At 35.0% G+C, this 13,406-nt stretch overlaps 1 protein-coding gene across 2 annotated transcripts in view; it reads right to left on the reverse strand.

The window, feature by feature from the left end:
• CNTN6 (contactin 6) overlaps positions 1 to 13,406 on the reverse strand; it is a 270,512-nt gene that overhangs the window by 152,752 nt on the left and 104,354 nt on the right. For both annotated transcript variants that reach the window (XM_038565825.1, XM_038565826.1), the window contains exon 3: positions 964 to 1,090. In XM_038565825.1, coding sequence (XP_038421753.1) covers positions 964 to 1,090 — 127 coding nt within the window. The remainder of the gene's footprint in view (positions 1 to 963; positions 1,091 to 13,406) is intronic.

Here is a 13,406-nt window from a genome sequence, read left to right on the forward strand (position 1 = left end):
TTAATATTTGCTATCTTTTCTTATATTCACATTGCATATGTAGTTCTTATGAAAAAATATCCTTACTTATAGAATCATTGTATATACTTGTATATATTTTTAAATTTGTGAATCCCACTCACAATGTGGATCAAATTCTGCCTTTTTTTTTAAGAGAGAGTACATGTGAACATGTGGGTGAATGCTCTGGGGTGGGGGAGGGGGAGAGAAGGAGGGAGAGAGAATTAAGCAGACCCAGACTTAGTGGGGAGGCTCATGCAGGGCTCCATCTCATGACCCTGAGATCATGACCTGAGCAAATCAAGAGTCTAACACTTAACCAACTAAGCCACCCAGGCCCCCCTCTACCTTTATTGTAACCTCGTTAAAACAAACCATTACTGACTCTTCTTTCCTATTAATCTACAGGTAATATGTGAGAAACAAATACACATTTTTTTCCTATTTGCCCAGAAAAAAAATTATTTTTCTGCGTTAGAGGGTACATATCTGTCTTCAACATGTATTTCTAAAATCAGTGCTTTTTGGGTGATAGGATATGCCAGTGAAGTCATAGAAATTGATCTGATAAAATTAAAGCCTGCACCTTTTTTAAAATTGTTTAAGGGAATATTTCCACAGTCATTGTATATGGGGCAACTGAACCTGTAGCCTCAAATTGGAGAAAGGGGGTACAAGCAGCTTCTACTTTAGAGTCTTTCAAATTGAAGAAACAAGTCTTTTCCTTTTCTTGCTTTTCCTGTCCTTTCTTTCTCTTTCTTTCTTGCTTTCTTCCTATCTTCCTATGCCTCTTTCTGCCTATCTTTCTATTTTTTTTCCTTCCCTCTCGTCTTCCATCTTTCCTTTCCTTTTCTTTTCTCCTTTTCCCTTTCCTTTCCTTTATTGTATGTATGTTTTACATCCAAGAGAAAGAAAAAAAAAAACACAACAACAACAATGTGGTGCCCAGAAGTAGGACTTTACCTATAATGGGGTGAAGGGTAACCAGTGGCAGCACAATTCAGTATGATTTCAGATTTTGGTAAGTCCAAAGGAAAAATAACATCTTGTGGTTCCTCGGTAAAAATAGGACGGCTTAAAAGACCAGCACCTGAAAACAGAAGAGAAACACCATGTGAAAACATTTGACCCTGGTTTGGATGTAACTCTGTATTAGATACCAAGTCAATATACGTTTTTAAACTTTTATCTTGAAATGATCTTAAATACATAGAAAGTCTTGCAAGAATAGTAAAAGAAGTATATTTTCTGAACCATTTAGAATGATTTTTCAAACCAATGCTACATCATCCCAAAACCTTTTACATTTTCTAAAAGGGACATTTTTGTACATAAGCACAATAAAGCCTTCAAGATCAAACAAACAAACAAAAAACCTCAAAACATTGGCCAAGTACTAGTACCCAGTCCTCAGGCCCCCTTTCAATGTTTTCCTAATAAAATCTTTTATAACAAAAGGTTACAGTTGAGAGTCACAGACTTCATTTAATTATATCTTTTTAGTCTCCTTCAGCGTGGAACAGTTCCCTACTCTTTCCTTCATTTTTCTTTGACACCACTGAAGATTACAAGGCTGCAATTTGGTAAAGTTGCACTCAATTTGGGCTTCTCTGAGCAGTCAGCTCCTAAGGACAGGGTAGTAGCCCTGGCAGGAGCTGTATGTTGAGGTTATAAGGTCTCTAAGGACTTTAAAAAGACAATTATAAAACCAGTGAAAATTGGCTCTTATTTTTTAAAAATTATCACCTTGAAGAAGACTCCTTTTCCACCAGCCAGAGTATACTGATCACATTGTCTTACCTTCAGTCCCTTCATTCCCCAACCTAGCTGCGTGCACCTGAGTGTCTGTTATTTCAGTGTGATTAGATTCAGGGATTCTTGTGTGCTTTAAACCGTCCTATCATGTGGTACAGGATGTCTATTTGCCCCAAAACTGCTAAAGTTAGCTTTGGTCCCTGATTAAGGTACTGCCTGCCAGGCTTCTCCACTACAAAGTTACTTTTTTCCTTTTTTTTTTTTTTTTTTTTTTTTTTTAGGATTTTATCCCAAGATCCTGAGATCATGGCCTAAAATTAAGGCAAATGCTTAACAGACTGAGCTACCCAGGTACCCACTTTTTTTCCTCTTTGTAATTAGTAAATATTTTAGGTTTAGGGATTTTGAGACAATGCAAATATACTGTTCTTCATTGAACATTTAAGTATTTTATTAGCATATTATATCAGAATGGCCTGTTGTATCAGTGTGAATCCATGATTTCTTATTTTATTAAACAAGTTATGATCCGTTAATATTATTTGGATGACCAAAATGTCAATGATTTGGCCAGCAGGAGCCCTTTTAATGTTGTTTGTCTTTTCGACATGTGCCTATTATTCTTTGAACTCTTCTTTACTTTCTGGTGTGATAAAGTGTTCCAGAATTATCTTGTGTTTCTCCTACTCTGGCCATGGAAGTAGTCTTCCCCACTGCCATGCCCTGATAAACACTTGGATCCTTTTATTAGAGAATGGTATTTAGAAACCATGATCTGGATGCTAAGTATATTCAATGTTACTAAGGTGTTCTTGTTCTGAGGTCTTCTCATTCACCATGTGTGTATATGCATAGACATATTTATGCTTTTGTTGTGTTCCTCTGTATATAATTTCTAATTACTGCCACTACCTTCTCTTTATAAAGGTCCTCTTCACACAGGTTCTGACATGTGCTCCCAAGTTTACTCCCACACCTGCCTTGAAGCCAGTTAATTGGGCTATCCCTTTCCTTCTCACTCAGGTTCTAACCTTGTGCAGCACTCCCTCCTTTGTGGATTCCTTCATTTCACATCCTTCAGATATAACACCTCACAATGGAACACATCTTTCCTATGGAAATTGTCCTCATTCTGCTTGGTTCCAACACTAGAATCCAGGTTTCCACTTTTATCACCCTTCCCTGACAATGGAACCTTCCTGGGTCTTCTCAGACTCTGATATCCTGGGCCAGACTTCTGCACTATAGGCGTCCTTACCACCTTTCTAGAGCTCTGCCCCTTCACCACTGAGCCACAATTGCCCTACCCTTTGCCCTGCATGGATACCTCTCTCATCCCTCTCAGGCTCTACTACCTCATGTGTGGCTGCTGTAACTCTCATCCTCCACATTCATGTTGATATATATCTTACTTAGCTCTCTTCATGGCATTTGGACTGAATTATTAAGAAAAAAAAGGAAAGGGAAGAGGAGGATGAAGAGTTCAAATCTTATATTTAAGGTGAAATACTGTTTTGTTGTTGTTTTTTTAAATTGAAATGAACAATATAAAGCATAAAGATCATCATATTAAGACTTAATTTAAGGACAATCAGTCCAGAACTCTTATAGTTATACCTGAGAGACATGTAAGAGCATGGTCAGCTCCATCTACCATAGTTAGACACATCAGAGTTGGTAGGTATTTGGTAGACCATTCATGCCAGACTTTTGGTATGGAAAGACAATAGAGCTAGTAGTTAAGAGTATGTGTCCCTATAGGGTGCCTCGGTGGTTCAGTTGGTTAACTGACTCTTGATTTCAGCTCAGATCATGATGTCAGGGTTCTGGGATTGAGCCCTGCATCAGGCTCCACACTCAGCAGGGAATCTGCTTGAGGATTCTTTCTCCCTCTCCCTTTGTCCCTTCCTCTTCTCTCTTTCTCTCTCTCAAAAAGTAAATAAATCTTAAAAAAAAAAAAAAAAAGAGAGAGAGAGAAAAAAAAGAGTATGTGCTGCTGAATCAAATTGACCTCAGTGGGTTTGAACAATTTTCAGTATCTTTATTGGTAAAACAGACATATGTATATCAAATGGTTGTTTTTTTATTTAATGATATACTGCTTATAAAATGTGTCATATTGTTCCTGGTACATGTAAATGTGTAATCACCATATCATGACAATCACCACCACCATTGTCATCATCACCATTATTATAGACAAGGAAACTGAAACCTAGGAAGTTGAATGATCCTTTTTCCAAATTCACCCCCTGCTTTAAGAGACAGCAAGAAGTAAAACTTGGGTATCCTGATTCCGTCTTCATTGTTTTAATTATCCACTCAGATCTACTTCCTTCCTATTAGTCTTCTAAAATATCTGCATCCATGTAAAATAAATTATTTTGTTAACTTTATTTTCAACTATAATATCAATATACTCCACTAATAACCTAGAAGTGGAGACACAAATTTTAATTCTAGGCTAGTCAGTTACTAGCTACATAATGATGGACAATTTATTTAACTCTCAACTGTAAAATAGCAATATTTAGTCTTATATGTTGTTGTAAAAGCTAATTGAGAAAGAGTGGACTGAAGATATAATACACTCTTTTTATTCCAACCCCCAATGAAATGTGCAAGAAATTACAAATGCAAATAAACAAGTAAGCAACAAAAAAGAACAAAGTCTGCACAAGAGAAAGGACAAACCCCAATGCCCTTGACTTTAAACAAATCAAAACAAAGAAGCAAACAACAACAAAAAGAACAGTGTAGTAAGAAGAGTCTGCCCTGCTCCGAGAAGTGACTCCTTAATTTCATCCTCACCTCTTGTGAGATTTACTGGTAAAATGACAAAATACTGAGAACTCTCACAACCTCCAGTTCTGGAGTTAAGCACATTTGTATATACGTAACGTATTTTAATCTTTCTTGTACTCTAGCTGAAGAGGACTTACAGGAGTTTATGGTGAGCAGAGAGTAAAGCAGGGAAGTGTGAATCAGTAAAGCTGACTGTGTTTCATAGACTAATAGTTTCATGCCTATATACTCTCTTGGTAAAACCTCTAGGGTCCAACTAATAAACAATATGTTTCCCCAGTGAGGTATACCTATGACTCCTCCACCAATAATGCTGCTATACACCACTTAAAAATAAACAAACAAATAATTTTTTAAAAAACCTTAAAATAGAGAGAAGTACCCAAATATTCTAATAAAGACTGAACTTCCCTCTATCCCATCATTCCCTCAAGTTCCAAAATGTGGGTACTTGTGATGTATGCAACTTCCAAACTGGAGCTAAGAGGGAGAAAAAAAAAGGTCCCTGCTATGATAAGACAAAAGTTGAAATATACCTCCCTATAAAGGAATATATAAATTGTCTGTACATATTTCCTCAAGTATAAGCAAATGAAAAGAAATGGAAGAGTAACTATGCAAATATATTGCAACAATAAAATTGAAAAACATAGCATGCCAAAGATAGACAGAATATCAATCTAGGAAATTTCTCAAAATCATTTCATGCTGCAGAGTAAGAACATAAATTCAGAAAAAGCTAACATAACTCAATGGCAATGAAAAAACAAATAAACAATAGAATCAGCTAAATCCAGGGGCTGTAAATTTAAGGATACATGTTGCAAACCAAACAGCATCAGTAAAGAACTGATCAATCAATTAGAATAGGTAAGAAACAAAACAGATATCTCCTGAAGTCAGATTACTGACATACAGGGACATTTTGAAGTAATTTAAATTAATGAAGTTGAAAAAACACAGATAAAAAGCAACTGAAAAATAGGCAATGAACAGGAAAAATAAAGACGAACAAACAAAATCTTTGATGTCATTGAGATAGACTCATCTATCTCAGTGACATCAAGTTTACTCATTTGATAAAACAAATATATCAGCAGCAGATATCATGAAGAAAATTTCCCATATTTTAAAGAGTACACCGTCTCCGAGGGACATTTAAGAGAAAGTACTTAATAGCAAGGCATGTGTTAGTTAAGTGATCTTCAAAGTTAAAGAAAAGCTTAACAAGGCCAGGCTGAAACAGAATATCATCTAAAAGAGTGAAAAAAAATGTTAACTTATCTCAGATTTTAAAATGATAGCCTTCTATAGCAGAAGACAGTGGGAAAGAAAGTCTACAATATTCTGAATAAAAGGATACACGTCTATTATCACCCACCAAGTTATCTTCCAAGTATAATTGTATTCAACATTCTTTAACAATAAAAAAAAAAAACACCTTAAGGGGAATATAACATAAATGACCATTCTTAAAGAAATAACAATGAAATCCATCCAATTAAAAATGAGCCAATATATATAAATCTCAAGAGAGAAGGAGGAATAGAAGACATGTTGAAAATATAAATATAAAACTAATACTTAATATCCATGTTATTTTTAGTTATAGAGCAGAATATGAAAGCTATAAACTTGGATAATGTAAAAATAACAATATAAATTGAAAAATGAAGGGTCATAAGGAAATAAAGATAGAAATGTGTAAATGCTGGGGTACCTGGGTGACTCAGTTCATTAAGCATCTGACTCTTGATTTCAGCTCAGGTCATGATCTCAGGGGTTGAACCCTAAGTTAGGTTCCTTGCTCAGCAGGGAGTCTGCTTGAGATCCTCTGCTCCTTCTGCTCCCTTCCTTACACACTTTCTCTCTTTCTAAAATAAACAACAGGCTCCTCACCCCACAGGGAGTCTGCTTGAGATTCTCTCTCTTCCTCTGACCTCCCCTTTGCCCCCTCTCTTTCTTTCTAAAATTAAAAAAAAAAAAAAAATTCTTAAAAAAAAAAAAACACATGTGAGTGCTAATACCATCTTTTATGGCAGAAAGTCAATTGATAAAAATACATATAATATATGTATATACAATTTTTAAAAGCATAAGCACTCTAACCTTTTATTATTATTTAGTGCATCTTAGAGAAATCTTTCAGAAAAATAAATACAAATATATATATCTCTGTTGACTCAATTTATTAGAGGTTCAAAATTCATTTTTATTCAGCCTTATTTTTACTTTTGTTAAACCAAACTAAAATTTAATCCTCATGTTAAAAGTAGTACTTATGATATGATCCCATTTTTATAAAAGTATTTTTCTATGCATTTATTAATCTACATTCTCTTCATTTATATGCATAGAAAGATAGCTAACCAAATTTTAATAATTTTTATTTTGGGGGAGAGTTTTATTTGGGATAAAGTTTTTCATTTTAATTGCATAATTTTTCACAGTTTGAATATTTAAATTAAGCATAGAATATACTAAAGAAAATACAGTTGACTTGGACAACATCGTTTTGAATTGCACAGTCCACCTATATGTGGATTATTTATAGTACAGTATTGTAAATGTATTTTTTACTTATGATTTTTCTTAATAACATTTTATTTTCCCTAGCTCAGTTTATTGTAAGAATACAGTATATAACACATATAACATACAAAATATGTGTTAATTAACTATTTATGTTATCAGTAAGTCTTCTGGGCAACGGTAGACTATTCCTAGTTAAGTTTGGGGGAGTCAAAGTTATACATGAATTTTCAAGTGCATAGGAGGTTGGCAACCCTAACACCCATATCATTCAAAGATTAACAGTAACAGATTTTTTTTAAGGATTTTATTTATTTATTCATGAGAGACACATAGAGTCAGAGACATAGGCAGAGGGAGAAGACGGCTCCCAGTAGGGAGCTTCTTGCAGGACTTGAGGGATAATGACTTAAGCCAAAGGCAGATACTCAATCACTGAGCCACCAGGTGCCCCCAGATTTTCTTTTTAAGTGAAGGAAAGAAACTGAAAACAAATAAGTTGAGGTGGTAATCTAATTTTTGATGGTAGAATATGAATGATTTTCTGTTCTTTTTGTAGAAATTTCCAACCACTCTTCCTGTTCCCCAAAAAAGAAACCTGTCTGAACTATTGCATCTTAACCACCCAGCATAGTGTCATACACAAAAGAGGCAAACAAAAAAATGTTAGTTTATCTACCTTCCTTCACCTTCACTCAGACAAAAGAGCTCTTCAAATTTCATATAATCCAAATTTGGAATATAACTTGACTTAATAATACCTTATATTTGGAAGAATGATTTGTGGTTTTCAAAGGACCTTTATACTCACCAATTAAATTAAACCCTGTGGCACCTTTTTTGAGACATACTTTCATTCTCATTTGGTAGTCTAAGAATTTATAACTAATAGAACAAGGCATTTTCTAACAAATTGTGGTTTATTTTGGAAGACATAAAAACTTGTCTTAGTGAATTATAGTCAGTATCTTATTTATTCATTTTTATTTGTTATTATCAATATTTGAAGAGCTTGAGTTCATATCAGTGAAAAGTCTAGCTTGTCAACTAATTGGTCTCTTTCAGTAAATTTTGAGGGTTTTTAAAGGCTATACTGGAATGATTACATAATAGCACACTTTTGTTGCTTTGTTTATACTGTCAGAAAGCAAAGAGAGCATCAGTTTTTTGTATAAGAACAGCTAAAACTGTGACAACATATATCAAAACCAAGAAATCAAAATGTTTTTTCAAGTACTTTAAGAAGATACTGGAAGTTAGGAAGAGTGCTGACAACAAGAAATTAAATAATTGTATTGATAATATCTACTATTATAAAATCACCTATGATCGTAAAGCTACTCTATAAAACTGTTTTACTTGACAGTAAAGCAAGAACTCTGTAATAAAGGTACACTGAAAAATAAATGCTTTTAAATGGAAATTAAAAGAAAAACATACAGTTATTGAAAATTAATGTGGAATTCTGTCCCATTTTTCTTCCTCTTCATTTTACATGGAATTAAAAATATATAATATTTATAATATTTATATATAAAAAACATATATCTTATTATCTGACTAATACTGGATTAAGCCTACCATTGTCATCTCCCTGAATATTGAGAACATTTGTATCTCAGGCGGTCACATTTTAGCATTTGTGAACAGTTCCACAAAACTCTTCATGGAATATCAGCATTTATTTATTTATTTATTTATTTATTTATTTATGCATGAAAGACACAGAGAGAGAGGCAGAGATACAGGCAGAGGGAAAAGCAGGCTCCATGCAGGGAGCCTGATGTGGGACTCAGTCCCAGGACTCCAGGATCACACCCTGAGCCAAAGGGAGGTGGGGGATGCTCAACCGCTGAGCCACCCAGGCATCCTGGAAAATCAGCTCTTAACCCATTTTAAGAATCATGTGATTTTCCCTTACAGAATAAAGTAAAAAAAAAAAAAATAGAAATTTTTATAGCAAAAAGTCTCGTTTGATTTACTTTACTTTTCTGGCGATGGTTGACTAGACCTAAGGTGGATATGACCTTCTGGGCTGCTATTCCTTCTCTGGGAACAGGCAAATAATATTAAGATATGGTTGTCACTGATTTTTAGTTGAATAGAGATGAGGAAATCAGGAGTATTAGAGCAATTCATTTTCCATAAAACTCATAAAGAATTAGAGAATGCTAGTCTATATAAAGACTGAGGCAGACAGGAAGACAAGCAGTAGAATGATGCAGAGAAAGAATAACTGAATAAAGAGTGACTTTATTCTCTGAGCTTGTTGATCTTTGGTCCTAATTTTCAGTGAGATCTGCTCTGGGTTCTGTGAGCCATCAACTCTACTATTTCTGTTTCTTGCAAAGAGACTTTAGAAAGACAAATTCAAAACAATAAACAACAGAGTGAAGCCAGTGTTATGCTGGTTATGTTCTTTTTCTAGAACTATGAAAGCACAGACAACCTAGGCAGTCAACCATTTGTTTTCAGGAGAAGTTATTAGGGGCAAATTCAAGCACATGAGAAGGTTCATATCTAAAAGAGCACAGAGCCGAAAAATGTTTAACCATGGTTTTACCTAAATCTCATTGTTTGGGCTTGGGCAAATTTCACGTTTCACAGAAGGGTAAGACTAGTTATCTCCAAGGTCACATCCAGATAGAAAGTTCCTGGGATCTTTGTGTCATAGCTCTTTCCTTTCCATAGTAGTTCCCTACTTAAGCTCCTGGCACTCTTTTTACTGCAGAAATTCAAGTTCTAAAATGATTTTTGGGGTACCTGAGTGGCTCATCAGTTAAGAGCCTGACTGAATTTTGGCTCAGGTCATGATCTCAAGGTTGCGAGTTTGAGCTGCTCAATGGGACTGCATGAGATTCCCTCACTCTCCCTTTGTTCCTCTCTCCTGCTTGTACATGGGTGGCCCCCCTTCTCCCTCTCTCTCTCAAATAAATAAAATCTTTTAAAAAAATTGTTTTCCAATCCACTAAAATAGAACAACATAAGAAATAAATAAAATGACTTCACTTGGTTTTACCAAAGAAGAAACTAAAACCAGGGTTTGTAACCAATGTGATTACACAGGGCTCATTTCTTAAGAGGGCCCTGCATTTCTGGTTTAATGTTTGGAAGCACTGCCTTAACACTCTTAATACCATTAGGTAGAAATTTGAGTTTTGTAAGTGAAGTCTGATGAATCTGGTAAGCACTGAGGGTTTGGCACCTTGTCTAACACTGGGTGCCTCCTCCTGCCACCACCAGGACTGTCTCCCCAGGACCCTGCAATTTCATATTGCATTGTGCCCTACAAATTTTGTAGCTGGTCCTGACTAAAAGCTTACAGAAATTAAATGATTTGCTCAAGGTCACACTGCTAGTGAAATTCCAGAGCTAGTATTCAAATCCAGGTTTGACCCAAAGTCCAGGGTTGCACATACTACAGTATAACCACTGGAGTTCTGCATACTCTCAGGACTAAAAGAGGCTCTATTCTCTTGGCTTTGTTTTCTTTCTATTACTAAGCCTCTTTGTTTCCAAACCAAGCTCTTAGGCCTGTTTTATCTAACTTAGACTATGGTCAATTATGTCTTCTCAGGAATTCAGGTTCAGAGGGGGAAAAGCATTAAGGATTGCTCAGAAATTTGTTATTCTTCAAAATAAAGGAAAAAAAGAAAGGTGGTTTTATAGCAAAAAATACGTATTATTCATTCTTGCAGATGTTCATTTTCATGAGTCTGGGGCTCATAGTTTTTGGCTGTCCAGTAAATAGTTAGATAGATACACTGTTGGGGCTATATAGTGAGGGCTGAGTTGGAGAAACTGGTTTTTGGAAACACTAGCCTTTAAATTCTAAAGGAAAGAGAAGTTTGTTCTAGGAATTTTTTTTTTTTAAGATTTTATTTATTTATTTGAGAGAGATGAAGCATGAGCAGGGGAAGGACAGAGGGAGAAGCCAACTTCACCCTGAAGAAGGAGCCCAATGTAGGGCCTGATTTAGGATCCTAGGATCATGACCTGAGTCAAAGGCAGATCCCTAAACAGACTGGGCCACCCAGGTGCCCTGTTCTAGCAACAGTAATAAATGATAGTAATCATTTTACAAATATATTTTAAATTATTCAAGAGTTTATCTTCCCATGTTCAGTGCAGCATTATTTTCAATAGCCAAGACAGAAACAACCTAAGTGTCCATCAATGAATGAATGGATAAAAAAAGTGGTATGTACAGGGCAGCCTGGGTGGCTCAGTGGTTTAGTGCTGCCTTCAGCCCAGGGCCTGATCCTGGAGACCCAGGATAGAGTTCCATGTTGGGCTCTCTGCACGGAACCTACTTCTCCTCTTTGCCTGTGTCTCTGCCACTCTCTCTGTCTCTCTCTCTCTGTCTCTCATTAATAAATAAAATATTTAAAAAGTCGTATATACATAAATGGAATATTATTAATCCATAAAGAAGAAGGAACTACTATAGTCTGTGACAACACAAATGAACTTTAAGATCATTATGCTAAGTGAAATAAGCCAGGCAGAGAAAGACAAACACTTATAATGTCACTTATATGTGGAATCTTAAAAGAATGAACTCATAGAAACAGAAAAGGTGGATGTAGGGAGGAATGGGGGAAGGGCAGGGAAATATGTGAAGGTTGTCAAAGGGAACAAACTTCCTGTTTTAAGATAATAAGTTTTAGGACTATAATATACAGCGTGGTGGCTATAGTTAACAAAAGTATATTGTGTATTTGAAAGTTGCTAAGAGAATAGACCTTAAAGATTCTCAACATATAAAGAAAAAAATTGTTACCATGTGAGCTAATAGATGTACTTACTTTATGTGGCAATATATAATATATTCATATATCAAATCATTACATCATAAACCTTAAATTTGTACAATATTATATGTCAATTATATTTCAGTAAGTTGAAAAAAAAGATAATAGTTTCAAAATAGCCTTAAATTCAAACCTTAATTAGAATCAAGCCATACTTTGAAATTGGCATTCATTTTACAGTCTTGGTAATCAGTGAGATATTCAAGCAAACATCAAAAATGAGGAGGAGGGGCTTAACATCTACCTAACAGTGGCCATACAATAGACATTTGAGAAGACAATTCTTAATTGAGAAGCTACTTTGAACATGATAGAATCATTCCAGTTATTTTTATATCAGACACCCTAACAGCATAAATTTATGGTATATATTTGGTAAAAGATGTGTACATAGAGACCTACAGTATTTTGGTCTGGTCAGACATCTATAGTGACCTAGGTTGATTTGGGGCTGAGCATTAATTAAACCTGCCTGGAAAGTATAGGACACCTTGGAAGTGGCACACAGATCACAAAGTAAATCATTGTAAGAAATATGCATTTCCATACATTTTATATTCTGTTGATCTCTGCAGTTTCAAGACAAACCAAAATATAATTCTACATTATTGCTTAGTTAGATATTGCTGGTACACAGTAATAAAGTCTAACATAAGTAAATTCAACCAAATCTTATTAGCTCTAATTATATGCTGAACCTTCTTCAGGCACTGATCATATAAAAATAAATAAATAAATTGCACTCAAGGAGCTTATTATCAGATAAAGGCAAACGGGGCATGTAGTAAGTGCCAAGGATAAAGCTGAACTTCTACATGAATTATCTTACATTATCCTTACAAGAACTCTGACAGGCAGATTCTAATATTGCCAATTTAAGTGTAAAGGAATTGAGGTTTAGAGAACTTAGGTAACCTGTTCAATATTGAACAGCTAGAGAGTGCTAGAATCCAATTTTGAATCTAGGCAATCTGACTCCAGAACAGACACTCTCAGTCACTGGGATATATACCCCAGAAAGGGAGGCAGACATGAAAACAAGTAACTAACTGCAAACATTATAGGACAAGTGTCACACTGAAAGTTTAATTATACTTTTAAGGGAGTTCAAAGAGGAAGTGATTAATTCTGCCTAGAGGTTATGGAAGACTGATAAAAAGGGCATTATTTGAGCTATGTGTAAAACAATGAGAGTGAGAATAACTTTGAAAGGGAAGGGTGTAGTAACAAAAGTCTAATACTGGCTTGAATAAAGATATGAACATACCTGTCACTCAAAAAAATATAACTAGTCTGGAAGGTAGGAGAATAATGAAATATAGAAATGAAATGGTATATTTAGAATATTTTGAAGGCCCTTAAATGGCATTACAGAGGTTTGAACTTGATGTGTTAACAGTTAGAAAACATGGAAGTGTTTTCAATTTTAAGCAGGTATATGACATGCTTAGATCTATGATTAACTGGAGGAAGGATAGGGGAAGAAAACCACAAGTCAGG

The sequence above is a fragment of the Canis lupus genome, chromosome 20, assembly GCF_011100685.1.
Source record: "Canis lupus familiaris isolate Mischka breed German Shepherd chromosome 20, alternate assembly UU_Cfam_GSD_1.0, whole genome shotgun sequence".
Lineage (NCBI taxonomy): Eukaryota > Metazoa > Chordata > Mammalia > Carnivora > Canidae > Canis > Canis lupus.